The sequence below is a fragment of the Sceloporus occidentalis genome, unplaced genomic scaffold (genome assembly GCF_023333645.1).
Source record: "Sceloporus occidentalis isolate IW3139 unplaced genomic scaffold, rSceOcc1.0.p SCAF_6, whole genome shotgun sequence".
NCBI classification, from domain to species: domain Eukaryota; kingdom Metazoa; phylum Chordata; class Lepidosauria; order Squamata; family Phrynosomatidae; genus Sceloporus; species Sceloporus occidentalis.
The window spans coordinates 105,579,377-105,599,291 of record NW_028316986.1 but is presented as its reverse complement, the minus strand read 5'-3'; the positions used below and the strand labels follow the sequence as shown (position 1 = coordinate 105,599,291).

At 44.8% G+C, this 19,915-nt stretch overlaps 1 protein-coding gene across 5 annotated transcripts in view; it reads right to left on the bottom strand.

The window, feature by feature from the left end:
• The window catches only part of AK9 (adenylate kinase 9), a 91,845-nt gene that overhangs the window by 23,527 nt on the left and 48,403 nt on the right, over positions 1–19,915 (bottom strand). For all 5 annotated transcript variants that reach the window (XM_089530589.1, XM_089530587.1, XM_089530591.1 and 2 more), the window contains exons 22-26: positions 15,127–15,204; positions 13,578–13,784; positions 10,132–10,277; positions 9,137–9,349; positions 4,108–4,395 (exon numbers count right to left, since the gene is read on the bottom strand). In XM_089530589.1, coding sequence (XP_089386715.1) covers positions 4,108–4,395; positions 9,137–9,349; positions 10,132–10,277; positions 13,578–13,784; positions 15,127–15,204 — 932 coding nt within the window. The remainder of the gene's footprint in view (positions 1–4,107; positions 4,396–9,136; positions 9,350–10,131; positions 10,278–13,577; positions 13,785–15,126; positions 15,205–19,915) is intronic.

Sequence of the window (19,915 nt, the reverse complement as noted above, 5' to 3'; positions counted from 1 at the left end):
TGCGCTTGGTCTAGAAACTTCAACTAGTACAGAACATGGCAGCCAGACTGGTCTCTGGTACATCTAGAAGAGACCATATAACACCTATCTTAAGATCACTTCACTGGCTGCCCATCAGTTTCCGAGCCCAGTACAAGGTACTGGTTATTACTTTAAAGCCCTAAATGGCTTGGGTCCAACCTATCTCCAGGACCGCCTCTTTCCATGTAATCCTCCCTGTAAACTTAGATCCTCTGGGAGGAATCTGCTACAGCCTTATAAAACAAGGCTGTCTATGATCTCCCAGAGGACCTTCTTGGCTATTGCTCCCAGACTGTGGGATGGCCTGCTGAACAAGATCCATCATATTACTACCCTGAACAGCTTCAAAAAAGCTGTAAAGGTGGATCTCTTCCTGCAGGCCTTCCCTGAACAGTCCCCTAGCCACCAGCAGGAAAATCTAACTGCTGAACTCCAATCTCACTTCAGTCATTCTCTGTGTTTATTGTCTTTCTTAAGTATGTTTTAATTCTCATATTGCTTAATTGTATTTTAAGGGGGGTTGGATTAAGGGATCTAGATTATATATTTTTAATTCTTGTAAACCGCTTTGATTGCATTCTGTAGAGGGGCGGGATATAAATAAATTTAATAATAATAATAATAATAATAATAATAAACAATTGAAATCAGCCAAAGAAATGCAGGACTCCTTAATGTGAGCCAATGCAAAGACAGGATGGGGATAAATTCTTTCCTGACACAGGTGTTTCATTAACTTTAAAATGAAACAGTACAAACTGTTTCAGAGCCATGTAGAGAGATAATAATAACTGGCACAGAGTCTGGAAGAAGCAGAGGAGCAACTTTAGAACCTTTTACTGGATCTCTTCCAAAGTTCATGGATACTTCTGAAAACCAAGATCTAGAAAGCCCTTAAATGATGTTATGGGGCAGCACAAAAGAAATACAGTATTTGTGAAATCAAAGCTTCACAGATGAAAGCACAGCTTTCCTCACTGTCCCCTCAAAGCCAAGCCATTTAAATGTAAATCAGGGACAGAGGAAAAGCAATCAGGAAAAACCAAGCAAGAGAGAATGAGTGGTAAATTAAAATCCAAGGAATGTTTCCTTTGAGGTGATGGCAGTCAAGGAAGTGACATTGCCCAGAGCTACAGAAAGATAAAAAAGCTAAGTAGAAAGAAAGGTTCTTCACAAATGTGCAAATCCACATGGTCAGAGGATACAAAGCATATTTTACATTGACTTGGGAGCTTCTAAACATATGTGTGGAAATCTAAATGTTCTCCTCCCCCCAGCTAGAACAGAAGGAAAATGGGGCTCTGCTAGTTGCTGATAAGAGAGCAAATAGTGGCAGGAGTTGGGAACTGGATGTCAAGCTTTCGTACTCTTGAATGTCAGGACCATGTGGCACACTGGTCAGAAAATGACATGGATGTGGCCACTAGGTGGAAATGGAGCAGAGGTTACTACAGTTCAAGTGGCAGGTGCATGAGTCAGCACTTGGTGAGCTGTGCATCATGGGAAGTCTGAGGCAACATGCACAGTAGGGGAAGTCAGCCAGCAGTGCATCATGGGCGATATTCTGATGCAACAGGTACTGGGTATGAAACCAGTCAGGTTTCATTGGTACCATGACTGTCACATGACTGCCAAGAAGACCACCTATATAAGGGAGAAGGTGATTATCTCTGTTGCTGGGTTGTTTTGGTCAATGGTTGGTGAAGCACTTTTTTGGATTGTATGATAGAGAGTATTCAAGACGACTGTCTGATACTCAGTGTAATTTTTGTAAATAGTTGGCAACAAAAATTAAAAGCCCTTGTGTTGAATGAAGTCTCACTATCTGCAGATTCATTTCCTCAGGCTGGGAGCTCAAGGCGGCAGCTTGTGTGTGGAAGGAAATTTGCTGTGAGGCTTCGTAGAACCTTTGCTCTTCGCAGACCTTCTTCTAGGCGTCCTGCCTATGTGCATCAACTCTGCAAGTGGTCTGCTTGCCTCTCTACGCCCTAACATTGAAGGCCCCGTGAAAATTCAGCTTAGTGATACTTTATTTGTATCAGAAATAAAAAATGAATGTTTGTCAGTAAGTCAAGTCACAGATGAGGGATGCAGATTTGAATTTAAATGGATTGAAAGCATAATAAATGCAATAACTAAGTGTATTGTATAGCTGTGATAATGGTATCCTACCATGTTCTTGGTCACTAAGTAACACAGCTGTATAGGTACTGGCTTATTTCCAGGTAAGCAAAGTTTAAGGCTTAATTTAGGGAACTACAAGCAGGTTCTTCTGAGGATTATGAGAGGCAAAACTCACCACATGGAACAACTTGTTCAAGACATAAAATCTTCTGCTTATAGCTTTTTTTTTTAAAGGACAGTTCTTCAAGGTGCAAGAGGCTCTATAAGACCGATGGAGAAACAAAATTTTTGTTTTGTTGTACATTTTGAACCTCTTCTATTATGGAATATCCCCAGTAGGGGTCTTGTGCTCTAGTTCACATGGTGCCTTGTTTGTTGCTTTGGCTGGCAGATTATTTTCTACGTAGATATCACTTCTTCATAATATTTATTACAAAATTGGCACGTTCTAACAAACATAGAAGAGTAAAAGGCAGAGAGCAAATACCTTACAGTAGCCACTGTAAGGCCATATGAACTGGAATGCAGAAGTGAAAATGGTAATGTAGCAAAGAATACACGCATCTATGGTGGTACCACAGATTTTGGCTACAACAACACTTGTAAAATAAAAGTTAAAAGCCTTCCAAAGGGGAAAGTAGCAAAGGCATGAAGGTTGCAGCTTACAAAGAAGAAGGTAGGTGCACACCTTGCATTAAAACCCAGCTTCACAAAGGAAAGTGACTGGAAGACAAAGCACTCATAGACTTAATGCATAGTGGTATCTGTAGTCTAATACAAAAGTCTTAGTAAGGAGAAGAGTATGTTTATAGGTTTAGTTGACATTTTTTCATAATTACACAGTGGTATATTTTTTAAAGATGAAAAGTAAAATGCTGTAAAAGGATATATTAAAGATATGTTGCAGCAGAACCAACGCCATTTTGAGAAAGCCACAGCTTCCTCACACAAACAATATGGGTGAATATACATCTGGAGCAAGGGACAGAGTACCAGGTTACAATCTTTTACAACACACAGTAAAATGGTGTTAAAGAACATGTTAGTCATAAAAAGGGAACTATAAAAATGCCAATTATGTGATAAATATTATGAAGAGGTGGCATTTATAGTTACCTATGTAGAAAATTATCTACCAATCAAAGTAACAAACAAGATACTGTGTAAACTAAACCACAAGACCCTCACCCGTGGGACTACATCTACTTCCCATAATAGCAGAGGTCCAAAATGTACAAGACAACAAAGGAAAAATACTGGCAGATTATTTCACAAAGACAAAAGAATACAAAATCACTGATCACCTAACAGTGAAAGATACAGTAGTCAGGGCTGTCAACTTTGATGAATGTGAGAATCCCCACTGAACAGAAGGGGCACCTTTAAATGTTGACCAGACTGAAGCAACAGGGCAGCAGCAGCAACAATGGGCTAATCCACAACACAAAGAACAGAGACAACTACAACAACATGCTAGTAGTGGAAGATGAGAAGACAGAGCCAGAATAATATGCAAATGCAGATAAACTATCAGTTAAAAGAGACTACAGAGAATGCACTGAGCTATTCAACCTGCTCAGCCAAAGGCAAACCTGTGCTGTGACTCTACTGTCTCGTGAAAATGGAAATCTTGTGCACAATAGGAAGAAACTGATGACTTACTCAACGAGGAAGCTGACATATGGACAACAGTTACCAAAGAAGAGCTAGATACCCTTCTATAGTTTAGCACAATTAAAAGAGCAGCTGTGGATGCAGATGTGGTATACCTTGCAGACATACCAGTTCATGAATCAAAAAAGACTGGTAATCAGTCAAAAGACTGGCAGGCTATCTTAAAGCCACTGATCAAAATGGCTGGTATATTCTGTTCTGGCTGTAAACAGAAACCACTACATTATGTAAACTGTTCCTTAATAACATTACTTTCCCTTGGAGACTATTAAGTTATAACAGTATTACCTCATGGACTCGTTTACTGTCATCTTCACTCTCAAATTCAGTTTCAGTTATACTGTCAGGACCAGCTGGAGTGGATTCTACCATTTCATGCATTCCAGCTGAAGCATCTTCCTCCTCTTCCTCTTCATCTTCTGTTCCAACTCTATGTCCTGTTTTGATCATGATCAATTCCTGTAACCGTTCCTCAAACTGAATGTGAAAAATGCCTAGTTTGTCCGCTAACCAACGAGCACAGACCGTTTTACCTGCCCCATGTGACCCTAAAAGAAAAATCCGTATCGGAGGAGCCTAAAACAGAAAAAATGTCAGTGTAATTATTAAGGTTGTAAGACAGTAGGGTTCTACACTACAATAATTTGTTGAAAAGTACAAAATATTTTGGTATGGACAATCACACAGACTTCTCAAAAGTATATTATAAGCTGAGAGTATATACTCAGTGTTGATAACAAAAAAATACAACAGGAATTAAAAACATCCTTGTTCCTTTATTCAATACACTCCCACATTTTTCTTTAGTTAAAACAAGTGTGACTAAGCAAATACATATTAGTCTAAGAAAACTATTAAAATATATGCCTTGAATATTTCATATTTGGAGTACAGTTATGTTTTTGGAAATGATAGGGAATGAACATGAAGCCAGAACTTGCTGGATGTCCACTTCAGGTTTTATTTTATTTTTAAAGGTTTGGAACTTTTCTGGCTAGCAAATGTATTAAATTTTCTTTTGTGCATAAGGATTCTTTATATTATACTGTAAAGTTGTTTGTAGCATGTAGTAACTAGTGTCAATGCATATTCTTCTTTTGAAAAAAAATCCTTTTTAAAGTCTTGAATGTCTTTTGTGTCATAAGAGGGAAGGCCTGTGTATGTGACTTAAGAATGAGGGCCCGAACAGACAGGCCAAATGAAGCAGCCTCTGGCTGCTTAGGAGGCATGGTGTTAAAATAATGCATGCCTCCTAAGGGGCTGGAACCTGCACTTTGGTCCTTAGGACTGGAGCAAAAAGGAGCCAAGATAGTCCTACTTCTGGACTCACCAGTTGGCCCCTATGTCCACAGCCCACCTTGGGAGCAGGCCATGTGTACAGTGGGGTTCCGACCCACTTTCAAGCAGAGTGGACTCGGATCACTCTTTCGTGCCCGTCTGTTTCACCCCTGAATGAACAAAACTCAAGTTTGTGGTGGGGGCACTAGCTGATTCAGCAGCTGGAAATCCATTACACTAGTCCCTCACTTATTTGACAGGTTAGCGACCAGAGCACTGTCAAAAAACCCCAGAAATTGTTGCAATATTAGAACAATGAATTGAATGTCACTCTCAACTAGCATGAAAAACTAAGGGAAGTACATATGTATAAAGCAAAATATTTGAAATTTGTAATAAGTTATATTGAGTTCATTTGTTGCTTTTTTATAATGTGTATAAAAATAAAATAAAATAAAATAAAGAAAACTGAAAAGGTTGACTAGGACATTCCTAGGTCCAGCTGCTGCGGCCAGATACTTCTATGATTAGGAGGATGAAAAGACCAAAATAGGCATTAGCATCAACAGACTACGTGATTTTATTATGCATTAACACTGTTTTCAGAGTGAAATATTTTAATTCTTCAGCATACTATTGCACAGCTGTCCTGGCTATTTTAAATGAAAACTGTTTTCAAATCATAAATCTACCATACAGCAACACTGTATTTGACAATTTTATTCTGCTGCATTTTTGTGATACTATACAGAAAAATTATCTTTGCATTTCATAGGGAAAGTTGAATGGCTTTATCTGTATTGCCACTCTTTAATAACTGGTTTTTATTTCAATTTTAATCAGATATACATATATCCATATATGACAATTAACATAAGACATACTGTATAACACATATTAACAAAACACTTGCATTTCATTTTTTAAAAAAAACATGTAACATAAATACTTGACTTCCTTCTGCCCAGGATCTCTCTCTTTCCCCCCCTTCTAATTTTTATTATTTTATCTTAATACTTTTAGCTGTGCAAACTATACAGTAACTTGTTTTCTGTTGCTTGCATCAATATTGATTATGATTATCTGCTTGACCTTCTTTATCTTATCTTTGAGTAAATTCTTGATTTGATTAACTTGAGAAACATCCTATTTCCATTTTTCCTTCTTATATGTTTCCCTCTTATCTATCAAATACTTTTTATATTTATTCTGCATTCTTTTGTTTATCATTACATGATCTTTTATAGGTCCAGATTCGCATTACCTCTTGAATATGACATCTTTCCACCTTTTTTTCAAATAATCAAATCTTGTTTAATACATTACTTAGCTTTTTTAATACATTACTTCACCCAACACATCATCTTATCCATCTCTGCCATTTCGAAGACTTTTATTAACTACTGATCTATCTTTGGGGTTGTCTCTGTTTTCCACTTCTGTGCAAATAGCATTCTGGCACATGTTAATAAATAAAAAAGTAACTTTCCATGTTTTTTCCCTGCTTTCTCATCCACCATTCCCAACAAAAAAAATTCCGGTGTAAGGGATACCTCTATGTTTACATTCATTTTCAAAATTTAATATATTTCTTTCCCATTTTTTTTTTTTTTGCTACTGGGCATACCTACCACATGTGGAAGAGTAAACTTGAGATATGAGAGCATTTCCAGCAATTGGGCTTAGAATTTTTATTTATCCAGGGCCTCCGTGAATACTGTTATACTGGATCAGTTTGAGTCAGTGAGTACCGAGGAAGTGGAGAAGCTCCTTGGCAGTATGAAAAAGATTACCTGCTCCCTCGATCCCTGCCTGTCTTGGTTGGCCATCCAGTGGGGAGATGCAACTAAGAATATAATTAATGCTTTCCTCAGGTTAAACCACTTCTAAAGAAGCCTTCCCTCGACCCCCTGGACAAAAATAATTACAGTCTGGTGTTACTTTTATCATTCTTAAGCAAGATGATTGAGAGGGTGGTCACCATTCAACTCCAAGCAGTCTTGGAGGAAAGTGATTTTCTAGATCCATTTCAAACTGGTTTTAGGGCAGGATATGGAGTTGAGACCACCATGGTCACCTTAGTTGATTATCTCTGTCTGGACACTGATAGGGGAAGTGTGACCCTGTTGATGCTCTTAGACCTCTCAGCGGCTGTTGATACCATTGACCATGGTATCCTTCTGGAACGCCTGAAAGAGCTGAGAATCGAGGGCACTGCTCTACAGTGGTTCCATTCCTATCTTTCAAGCAGGTTCCAGATGGTGATGCTGGGAGACAGTTTCTTTTCTAAAAGAAAGTTAAGATCCGGCATCCCTCAGGGCGCCATTCTGTCTCCCATGCTTTTCAACATTTACATGAAGCCACTCCCCATCCGGAGACATGGGGCAGGGTGTTATCAGTACACTGATGACACCCAAATATGTTTTTCTATGTCTCGGACTGCTGCAGTGACTAAGGATAGCATCTCTCCTCTGAATGACTGTCTTAGGGTGGTAATGGACTGGATGAGGGAAAACAAACTCAAGCTGAATCCAGGTACTTGTTATAGGGACCCCTAACCCGGGAATAGGTTTCTCATCCATCAGTTGTGGATGGGGTCACACTTCCCCTGAAGGACTGTGTTCGCAGCTTGGGGGTGCTCCTGAACTCATCTCTCCAGTTGACAGCACAGATAGATGTGATGGTCAGCTTTGGCTGATACACCAGCTGCAACCCTTCCTGGAGCTGGGTGATCTAGAAACAGTGGTACACGCGCTGGTAACCTCTTGACTTTTGCAACGTGCTATACATGGGGCTACCCTTATGCCAAGTGCAGAAACTTCAATTCGTACAAAATATGGCAGCCAGGTTGGTTGTAGGTACATCGAAAACCGACCACACCTGCTCTGAAATCTCTTCATTGGCTGCCAATTAGTTTCCGCGCAAGGTACAAGGTGTTGGTTATTACCTTTAAAGCCCTACATGGTCTGGGGCCAGACTACTTGCAGGAGCGCCATCCTCCACATAATCCACCTTGCACAACTAGGTCCTCTGGGAAGAATCTGTTGCAACCAAAAGAAGACCAGACTGGTTGCGGTGACCCAGAGGACCTTTTCATCTGCCATTTCTAGGCTCTGGAACGACCTGCCGGACAAGATCCATCATATTACCACTCTAGAAGCCTTTAAAAAGGCCATTAAGACAGATCTCTTCTGGCAGACCTTTCCAGATTAACCCTCCTAGACTGGCCTCCACATCACTGACATCACTGGCCCCGTTCCCCCCTTGAGGAAGATACTTGCCCCGCCTCAAATCTACCCAAAATTTTAAACAAATATTTTGTACTTGAATTTTAAAATTTTATTTAATTCTTTTGTTGTTTAATTTCTATTTTATTGTTCTTTGGTTTATGTTTTTATGTTTTGGGGGGAGGGTTGGGATGTAAGATTGTTTTTAATTTTGAACTTTTATTTTTATATTTTATTATTATGCTTCTGTTGTAATCCGCCTTGATTCCCCTGGGAAAAGATGGAATATAAATTATTATTATTATTATTATTATTATTATTATTATTATTATACATAAAAGCATTTTTTGCGGTGATAAATGCCACCTATATATCATTTTATACACATTTTCTTTCATATCTTGACTGGTGTATATTTCAGTTTTTTATTCCATATATCCTCGCAATGTTGTAGATCTATATTATGCCCTTCATTTTGTGCCCATTTAACCATATTTTTATTATCTCATCTTCCGGGTCCCATTTCAATAGCAGTTTGTAACATTTTGAAATCATCTTTTTTGCATCTGTTTCTATAATTTCCTCCCATTCTGATTTTTTAACCTGAATTCCTTCTAATTTCATATCCACTTTAAACCTCTCCTTTATTTTATGATACAAATACCAATGGCTGTGTTGCCATTCTTTTAGGATATCAGATGTTATCCCACCACAATACACATTCAGCCAAAACAATAGGTGAACCACAGTCAATATTAACATCTTATCTATATAACATAGACATATGAAAATATTTTCAAAATGTTGCATACTTTTAACGGCTCATTGTGAGACACAAACTCTTCAGGTTTTTCCAAAAAATTATCTCTGTTTTCTGGAGTTGCAAAATAATAATATTTTTCTTTATATTTAGCTGTGTTTTCAGTAAATCCTGGATGTAGGATAAAGTTTTCCTTCAGAACCACTGGACAAAAGTGCTTGGTGTCTCCCATATGTCTCTTCTTCATAGCAACTTTTTCTTCATCCTTACAACCGCAAAATATTTCAGATAAAGCATTGAGTATTACTATGATGAATCTATATATGTAGTCCAGCCAATTGATCATGATCTGCAAAACCGATAAAATAAAAGGCTGAATATCCACTATAAAACTTATGGAGGCCTTCACCTAAGATGTGATCAGTGTTGTCAGTTCTGACAGTGCTGATAACTGGCAAGTAGCGAGGCGAAGATGGGGTGATGAAGGAGAATGCTTCATCTGAGCCAAGCAAACACTTCTCCTTCTCATAAGGCTCTGACTTATCTGACTAAATATACTAAGCGTTGGTGCTAAGATTGCACAATGATTTTTGCATTCTTGGAAGAGTTGATCAGTGATCAGAGAATTATTTTTACTTGGGGCAAGCTTTCACTTGATTGCAACAATATGGAGTAACATGCTGGCAATAAGTAGTACAAGCAAGTTCTTTTAAATCTCAGCAAAATGTAAACATATAGCAGCCAGTCAGTCTAGTACTCCCTAGTGCAGAGGTGACAAATTCAAATGGTTTGGATAAGCAAATTTTGTGCTCTGCAAACATGGACTGGGATGGATATATACACTAAGGGCCCTTTCAGACTACAGAAATATAGCACTGTGATTCCACTTTAACTGCCATGGCTGCATCCTGTGGAATCCTGGGGTTTGTAATCTGAGGCACTAGAGCTCCTTGGATGAAAGTAAGGTTTTTTTTAATGCTCTAGTTTCAAGAATATGGTTTTAAAATTACAGTTATAAACAATGTATCAAATTTACCCACTGTTTACCTCTTCCTCTTCTTCATCAGTATCTTCATCTTCATCCTCCTCCTCCTCCTCCTCTTCTGCCAATGCCTCTGCTTCAGCCTGCAAATCTTCTTGTTCTTCATCCTCATCTTCAGGACTTAATTCCCAGCCATGATACTTAAAAGGTTCTGTTACAGATTTTCAACTTAAAACCATTAGTGCTTTTCCCACTTTCTTTTTTAAAAAGTAAAGATCTACACAATCAAGACCAGAGATAAATTATGACAAATCTTTTTTTTTTTTTTTTTTTAAACTGGTTGGTTACCATGTTTTCCTGAAATAAATCATCTGCTTAAATTATACATAAAACATAAGCTATGTACATGTAAATCTGTTGGAAAAGTGAGAGATGATTAGATACAATTTTGCAGTGGATGTCAGATTGTTTACATTCCGGCCTGTAATCGTATAGATGTATTCATACTCCAAGAATAATAATGATGACATACTTGGATGAAAACTTAATGTGTGTAGCACAAGGAGCAATGAAATTTTGATCTATCGTTACTTGTAGCAACAGTGTACTAGGGGAAAATGTCTAAAATAAGCTCTACCTGTATGTTTCAACTTCATTGTTTCTTATGTTTAGGGTTGCCATAAGTCAGGACCTCCAAACCGGGACAAATGTAGGACAATATTTTCAACTGTAGGACACATTTTAAAAAAATGGAGGACATGCGAAAAAATTGATGCTTTTTTTAAAAATGTTAATATAAATGCATGTTTCTTAGGCATGATCAAAATGGAGGACATTTTGGCATTATTCCTAGACAGATGCCAGAAATGTAATTCCCTTTCTGGCCAACCCCCCCTCTCCCATTCCAAAACACACACGAAGCACATTGGGGCATTTGCAAACTGACTCACACAGCTAGCTTTTTGCATGCTAATAATAATAATAATAATATTGATAATCATGGAAGGTCCCTTTGCAAACTGACTCACACAGCTAGGTCTTTGCATAATAATAACAACAACAACAATAATAATGATGATGATAATCATGGAAGGTCCCTTTGCAAATTGACTCACACTGAGGGAAGCCGAAAACGTTCCCCCCCTCCCCCGGCCCCTTTGGTCCTCTCCTCTACTGCCTCAGTCTGCCGCTGTTGCTGCTTCTGCTGCTGCTTTTCTCATTGCTGCTTTTGCTGCTGCTGCTTCAGCAGCTGCTGCTGGCCACCTCAGTCCCTCGCTGGCCCACGTGGCCGCAGGAAGTAAACAAAGGAGAGCTCCTTCTCTTTCCGCTGGGTGGCCAATGGGGTCAGAGAGCTGGAACAGCCCTGCCCCCTCCCAGCAATCACAGACTCCTGAAGCAGGGAAAGGACTGCTCTGCTATTGGCCAGCCTGCCACCCAATAGGAGGAGCTCCAACCTCCGACAGAGCCCTAGGCAGCCAAGGCACGGTAATAAAGAGCAGGCAAGGCAAGAGCAGCCAAGGCACGGTAACAAAGCCCAGGAGCGGGGGCAGACCCGGAACAAACGCCAAACTGTGGCGTGACCATGCAGAACGGTCCAAAAACGGGAAATTCATGCCCCCCACCGGGTTATGGCAACCCTACTTATGTTCCTAATTTATATTATATGTTGCGAAACTTAACTTACTGGGTCTCTGGAATATAACAAAGTGTTGTTGATGTTGTTTGTACTGCTGGGAAGGTTAACCTCCAAAGGTCACATTGCCTTTTCTGCAGGAAGTTTTAGTAATACAATGCCTCCATGATCCCTGAGATATACAGTTCTGCTTTCAAACAAGGCATGCAAAAATTATGGTGGGTTACAGACTGCCCATTTGGGGTGGGCTGTACCCGCCCCTTTCCCCGGTGTATCGGGGCCTTAGCTGCCAGAACGGCAGCCGCTGAGGCCCCGATCCGCCGCTTTTCAGGCTGCGGGGAAGTGGCAAAACACCGCTTCCCCGTAGCCTGAAAAGGGGTGTCCTTGGGGCTTCAAGCCCCAAGGACACCCCACGGCGGCGGGGAGGAGGAGAAAGGGGCCACTTGGGCCCTTTCTCCCTTGCTTCGCTGGGCACAGCCGTCTGAAGGATGCGCCCAGCAACGCAAAGCGGTGCCGCAAACCAGGAAGGAGCTCCGAAACGGAGCTCCTTCCTGGTCCGCGCAAAGGGCGCACTAAGCGCCCTGGCGCGGATCGACGTCACGTCCGCACCACTCCGTATAGAGGCGGCGCGGTTGTGACATCGTCATGGCGGCCCCCATGTGGAAGGGGAGCTGCCATTTTGTACGGACTCAGTCCGTACTAGGGTTAGGGGGGTGCGGAAGCACCGCACCTTCCTAACCCTAGTACGGACTGACTCCGTACTTTCATGGCGGTTTATAACCCACCTATATACATTATTCTGAAGCTGATGAAAACTTCCAGAGATGTTAACTGGCTTTCATAAAATGTATGTGCACCCTACTCATTTCCCCCCAAAAAACATTAACTAAATTTTGGCAGCACGGTGGCAGGAATTAATGAGTAGTGATGGGGCAGTTGGGATTCTGGGCTGTATGCGACCTACAAGCCACATCTTTTCAACCCAGTCCACTTTATTTCTAACCATCACATTATCAAGGCTGGGGCATCACTCAGTAATTCTCTAGACTCAAACTCTGAAGCAAGTAGCCTCCTTCCCCAGCTGTCAGACCCATGTAAAAATGATCTGCCTCAAATATCACAATCACGCAATTCCACTCATGACAGAACCTGCTAAGGGTCAGAGAGTAAAAGGTTCTTAGCATAAGTTGAACACTTTAAGGCCCTTTCAGGCATGACAAGCAAAACATGCTAAAATTCTCTCTTCTACACAACCAATAATGAGACAGGAACCTTGTCCCTTATTTCACCTGACAACCCTATTGCAAGGATCTCTCCTTTCTAGTCTTCCCCATCCAAACAGTTCTTCTAGCCCCACTTCCACGTGGGAGAACAAAACCCATTATGCTAGATCTAAAATAGGCATCTGTGTCTCAGTGCCCTGCTTACCAGCTGACTTTCATTATGCTCCTTTCCTCTACCATGACAATGATAAGTTAAAGGAGCAAGCAGAGAGCATGCCTAAGCCAACAAACTGACTCTTTAAAAAAATCTATATTAAAAATCAAGAAAATTATTCAGTTGCATGTATGCACATTTATTGTTAAGATTTTTTTCTTTTCCTGTTTTCCAATTGGTAGTTATTGATGCAAAGTACATACTCCATAAAGACTAAAAACTGTTGATAACATACTATTTTCAGTTACAGGCAGGAAGGAATATTCTTTACACTTATCTTTAAATCAAAATTTAACAATAACTTTATTAAAATATCCCATCAAACACTTTCATCTTTTTGCAGTTTAATATCACCCATTTTTTTTAGATTTTAAAAAATAGTTTCTATCTTCAAAGTCTCCTGATTCAGAATGAATGTAAAAATTGGAGGAAATTACTTACTTTCCATAGCTAAAATGCTCCGGTTAAACAGCATGTCTGGAGTTTGCTCTTCAGTTTCTAATTCAACAGTCTGAACTAAAGGTGTCTCTGCAATTGCTGCCTCCATTTTTTGCCAACTTAACATAAATTGAATAATCTTCTTTTTAAGTGGCTCTATTTCTACCACATCTGGGAAACCATCTTCAGGATATTCAGGCATCTTGACTCCTGAACAAATAAAATTTTATTTCAAGAAACCATTTAAAACTGTATGAATTATATGAGTGCTTCTTTTTCTGATGTTTAGGCATTGCCAGAGCCTCAAGATTTGCTCTCATTGGGGCAAAGCAGATGGGGCAGTAGGAGCAGCCAGAGGCCACTCCTGCCCTGATCGCCATGGGACCAGTATGGGACCGTGGCAGCTAGATGCTGTGGTCCTGAGGACGCCTGCTCCCATGATTCTGAATGGGCTGCAAAAAGGAGTGGTGAGAAACTGCTCCTTTGCAGCCAGTTTTGGGCCACATTTGGCGGCCCCGGTGTGGCCTCTGCGCAGCTCTGAGTGATCCGGGGGGGGGGGGCGTCATCTGCACACCCCACCCCAGATTGGCCCAACGGTGGCCCTTTCGGGCCATCTGTTTGAGACTTTAATCACATGCAACAGGTGTCAGTCCAGCCACATGTGCACACCTGGCAAGTTGTGGTGAAGACAAAAGAATTCATCTTTGTTCTCGATTTATGTACTTGCACATATCTCTCCCCATATTCCAGAACAGGACTGGACAGCTGTGGATGGTGGGGGCTATTTTTCACCCTTGTACACTTCCCAAAGTCCACAGTGACTGGATGTCAGCCTTTCCAGGTATGAGGGGTTCTTGGGAGTTGTGGGGGCTAAACTGCTGTATTTTGAAGCATTTAAAGCTATTTTGAGGGAAAGGGTAGGTTGAAAAATCAATCTTTTTCAAAAGAATTGGGGTTTCTGGAAAGTTGTTGGGATTTTAGAGGTGTGAAAATGTGGCCACAGAGGCTGCACTTCTTCCACTCCTCCTCTAGGCACTGGAAGGTAACGCAGTGGAGTGGGAGGATGTGACTTCTACTGAGCTAACAAGACAAAGAAGAAAGTCTTCATATCTCCATTCAGAATGCTATATAGAACTGGTGTAAGAGCTCTCTAACTCCTATGCCTACTCTTTTGTACAGTTGGAGTTCTACTGTTCTGTAATCTAAAGGAACATAAGGCCAGAAGCAGTTCTATTTGGTGTGTCTCTTTCAGGTCTCTGTGTAATATGATTCATTTTTCTTTCTAATTACATTTTTCAATAGCCAGGTTTATTGCCTTGTCTGCAGTACTCCCGAGGATGGGAAGAATGGAGCTCCAATAACACCAATAATTTTGCATGCAGTTATTCAATAACCTAGCAGGCCAATTCAAGTGCATAATCTGTTTGTTTTAATTGAACAAAGCAAATAATTTGTATAATTATAATTTAAATAGCAACCAAGAGCTATATTTCTGGCTAAATATAACGTAACGACAGCAGCATGGAAGGAGTAAATGAAAAAAAAAATTAACCTAGTTCAGATGCAATGCTTCTCAGTTTTTCAGGCGGTGACTCAGATTTTTCCTCACTTTCAAGGTGTTCTGTTGATTCTGTGAGAAGACAAAAAGTGATGATTCCTTCTACACATTTTAGATGTAGAACATTTAGTCCTCTAGTTGCTTTAAACTACAGCTCCTACAGTCCTCTACCATTGACCATGTTGTGCAGGGCTGATGGCAGTTACAGGCCAAATGACTGCTGCACATTATTTATAAGTAAAAGTTCAACAAGATATCAAAATATTAAAGGAAGTTTGCATACAAATACAATACTGTAATATAAAAGTACAGGGTTGAGGAAAGGGTTGACACACTCCAAGATGTAGATTCTAGTGTATGTTATAAGCAGAGTGGGTTGGCATTCATGTTTCACATAAACATAATTCTAAGATACTTACTGCATTAAAATTAGAGCAGCTCCTTCAAGCTGCATGTTTACTGATGACTGTGCATGTATGTGAAATACATGAATATCTTTGAAAACTTATCTTGGTCTTCACCAGAGACCAACATCAAGGAGTGATTGGTGCAGTTCCAGAGCCCCATGAAGTCCATTAGTTCTGAACCTTGTACAACCACTACTGAGGAGAAGCAGTAGTAATTGTTGTTGCTGATGATAAATATAAACTGGAAGAGTTGACTTCTGCTCTGTCCCCCTTACTCTTTCATATGTCCTCTCATTCATTCCTGAAGAAGAGGCTACCCTTGGTTCTAGAATCAGTTCTCTCACTTGTATGAGAGGGAGAGAGGTGCAACACAGCTACTCATTCACTTGTCTCCTCTCTGAGTACCAGATTAAAGTTGAATCCTCAATAGTTACCAGAGGGAAATAACTGGTGAGTCTGTGGACATGGTAGCAGCTATATACTAGTATTAGACCTAGACCTTTGATACAGACCTAGACTACTGAGGTGCTGCATGAATGGTGGCCAGCAGTTGGAATAACTATATTGTTGCCTTTTTAGAACTTCCAGCAATAGAAAGAGAACCATTTTTGCTCAGTACATTTTTATAATATTTTCCTTGCTTGCTAGCAAAAATGCAAACCCTATTTTTATCACCTTGTCCTACAAACCTCTTGCTTTCAGCAACACACCTAATTTATTAAAATGTAAGATTCATGGTTATGAATTTGATTTGAAATATGTTTATTTAATGTAAAATAAAAAGATGATTAAAGTACTGGACCTGGATGATGGAGATCCAGGTTCAAGTTCCCACAGCGCCATTAAATGCATTGGGTGACCATAGGACACCCACTATCTCTCAGCATGCTCTACTTCACATGGCTACAGGATATTTATTTTAGTTCATCATTAGAGTAGGAAAGTTAAGTTAGTTCCACAGTTAAAGATCTGCAACCGAAAAGTAGTTAGGGCATCAATATCAAGATGGTCCTATGTTCTACACCAGGGGTCGGCAACCTATGGTCCGTGGGCCGGATCCGGCCCGCCGAGGCCTTTCCGCTGGCCCCTGCGCAGTCCTGCTGCCAATTGCTGCCGTTTCCGTGCCACTCTGGGCGCCATTTTGATTTTCAAAATGGCAGCCGAAGTCTCGCGTGACCTTTCCCAGGAGGGGAAAGGTCACACGAGACTTTGCCACCATTTTGAAAATCAAAATGGCGGCGGACGAGGAAGAGGGCCGCGCGGCCTGGGCTGGAGGAGGCAAAGGGTGAGGCCCTGCACAGCCCTCCCTGCCTCCCCGCGGGGCCTCGCGCCGCTTTCCTCGCCTCCCCACGAGGCCCCGCAGCACCCTCCACGAGGCCCCGCAGCGCCCTCCCTGCCTCCTCACGGGGCCTGTGGTGCCCTCCCTGCCTCCCCGCGGGGCCCGCGGTGCCTCCCCTGCCTCCCCGCGGGGCCCGCGGCGCCTCCCCGCGGGGCCCGCAGCGCCTCCCCTGCCTCCCCGCGGGGCCCGCGGCACCTCCCCCGCCTCCCCGCGGTGCCCGCGGCGCCGTCCCTGCCTCCCTGCGGAGCCTCACTCGGCCCCACGCCACCCACCTCCCCACGGGGCCCGCGGCGCCTCCCCGCGGGGCCCGCGGCTCCTTCCCTGCCTCCCCGCGGGGCCCGCTGTGCGCTCCCTGCCTCCCCGCGGGGGCTCGCGCCGCTTTCCTCGCCTCCCCGCGAGGCCCCGCAACACCCTCCACGAGGCCCCGCAGCGCCCTCCCAGACTCCCCACGGGGCCTGCGGTGCCCTCCCCGCCTCCCCACAGGGCCCGCGGCGCCTCCCCCGCCTCCCCGCGGGGCCCGCGGCGCCTTCCCCGCCTCCCTGCAGGGCCAGCGGCGCCCTCCCCGCGGGGCCTCCCCGCGGTGCCTCCCCTGCCTCCCCGCGGGGCCCGCGGCGCCTCCCCCGCCTCCCCGCGGGGCCCGCGGCGCCTTCCCCGCCTCCCTGCAGGGCCAGCGGCGCCCTCCCCGCGGGGCCTCCCCGCGGTGCCTCCCCTGCCTCCCCGCGGGGCCCGCGGCGCCTCCCCGCGGGGCCCGCAGCGCCTCCCCCGCCTCCCCGCGGGGCCCGCGGCACCTTCCCCGCCTCCCCGCGGGGCCCGCGGCGCCCTCCCTGCCTCCCTGCGGGGCCTCACTCGGCCCCGCGCCACCCACCTCCCCACGGGGCCCACGGCGCCTCCCCGCGGGGCCCGCGGCTCCTTCCCTGCCTCCCCGCGGGGCCCGCGGTGCCCTCCCTGCCTCCCCACGGGGGCTCGCGCCGCTTTCCTCGCCTCCCCGCGAGGCCCCGCAACACCCTCCACGAGGCCCCGCAGCGCCCTCCCAGCCTCCCCACGGGGCCTGCGGTGCCCTCCCTGCCTCCCCGCAGGGCCCGCGGCGCCTCCCCTGCCTCCCCGCGGGGCCCGCGGCACCTTCCCCGCCTCCCCGCGGGGCCAGCGGCGCCCTCCCCACCTCCCCGCGGGGCCTCGCGCAGCTTTCCTCGCCTCCCCGCGAGGCCCCGCAACACCCTCCACGAGGCCCCGCAGCGCCCTCCCTGCCTCTCCACGGGGCCCGCGGTGCCCTCCCCCCACCTCCCCGCGGGGCCCGCGGCGCCTTCCCCGCCTCCCCGCGGCGCCCTCCCCGCCTCCCTGCGGGGCCTCACTCGGCCCTGAGCCACCCACCTCCCCGCGGGGCCCGCGTCACCTCCCCGCCTCCCCGCGGGGCCCGCGGCACCTTCCCCGCCTCCCCGCGGGGCCCGCGGCACCTTCCCCACCTCCCCGCGGGGCCTGTGGTGCCCTCCCTGCCTCCCTGCGGGGCCTCGCGCCGCTTTCCTCGCCTCCCTGCGAGGCCCCGCAACACCCTCCACGAGGCCCCGCAGCGCCCTCCCTGCCTCCCCACGGGGCCCTCTCCTGCCTCCCCGCAGGGCCCGCGGCGCCTCCCCCGCCTCCCTGCGGGGCCTCACTCAGCCCCGCGCCACCCACCTCCTCCTCTGCCTCCTCCGAGGTGGGGGCAGCAGGAGGAGGAAGAGGAGGAAGAGCAGGAGGGGGCAGCAGAAGGAGGAGGAAGAGGAGGTGGGGGCAGCAGGAGGAGGAAGAGGAGGGAGGAAGAGGAGGTGGGGGGCAGCAGGAGGATGAAGAGGAGAAGGTGGTGAGTGGCCAGAGGCTACATGGTTTTTTTAATTTTATTTTGCATTCTTTTTCATTGCTAACAAGTCTCCCTTGCTTTGACAATGATAGTGTGGTGATGATGAGTCAGCTTGAGAGACGTGCAACTACTGTTTGTGAAGCCGAGAGAGTGTCACCTTCCAAAGTGTGTTTTGTGTGCTTTTAATGCTAACAAGTCTCCCTTGCTTTGACAATGATAGTGTGGTGATGGTGATGATGAGTCAGCTTGAGAGGCATGCATGCACTGTTTCTGAAGCCAAGAGAGTGTGACTTTCCAAAGTGCCTTTTCTGTGTGTTTTTGGTTCTTTAATGGTGATATTGATATCAGAAAGCCTCTGAAGCAAGGCCAATGTAAATTGCTGTGATTTTTACAAACCCATGCGCAGTGAAGAAAAACCAAAGTCCCTTGACCAAGTACACACTTCTGAGAAGTACACTTGGTGCAAGAACGGTGAAACCACCTTGACATGTTCAATATGCATAGCCATATTAAACCATGCTAAGTGTTAAACCCAAGGGGTTTGGTTATGGAATAAGCCTCTGAAATATGCAAGAGGCCACGTTAAGTAAAGCCATGTGAAATGCACAAATGTGCTGTTGTGTGTGTTTTAGAATGCAGGTTGGGGGTGTTTGTCCAGAAAGGGACCGAGGAGGAGAAGGCAGGCACATGCCTCCTCCTCCTTGCGGGGCTTCGTTGGAGGTTCCGCCCCCGGTGTGTGGCTCCACCCGTGGAGGTGGAAGCTCCGCCCCCGGCATGCAGCCCTGCCCCTGGAGGGTGGAAGCTCCACCCCCCCGGCTTTGGTGCCCCGACTTGTCTGAGGGACAGCAATCCGGCCCCCGGCTCCAAAAGGTTGCCTACCCCTGTTCTACACTAAACACCATATGAGCATATGCCAGGGGCCGGGTGGTTGCATTACCAGCCCAGGAACTCAATAGGCTGCCCACTCGTCAGCATTACAGTTGGGGGGAGGGGATAACATGGGATCATTGTCCCCCAAATAAGAATTCTAACTTCAGTTAATTTTTGTTTCTTTTAGGCGTGTCTTGGGTTTAAGCCTAGAACTACATACCTTGTTATCATGATCTTAGGTGCTTGGTTATCATAGTGAGAGGGCAATGCAGGAGCCTGCCCCACTTTGTGTCCTGCTGGTGGGGACAGTATGAAGTGGATGGACATGGAAGAGGT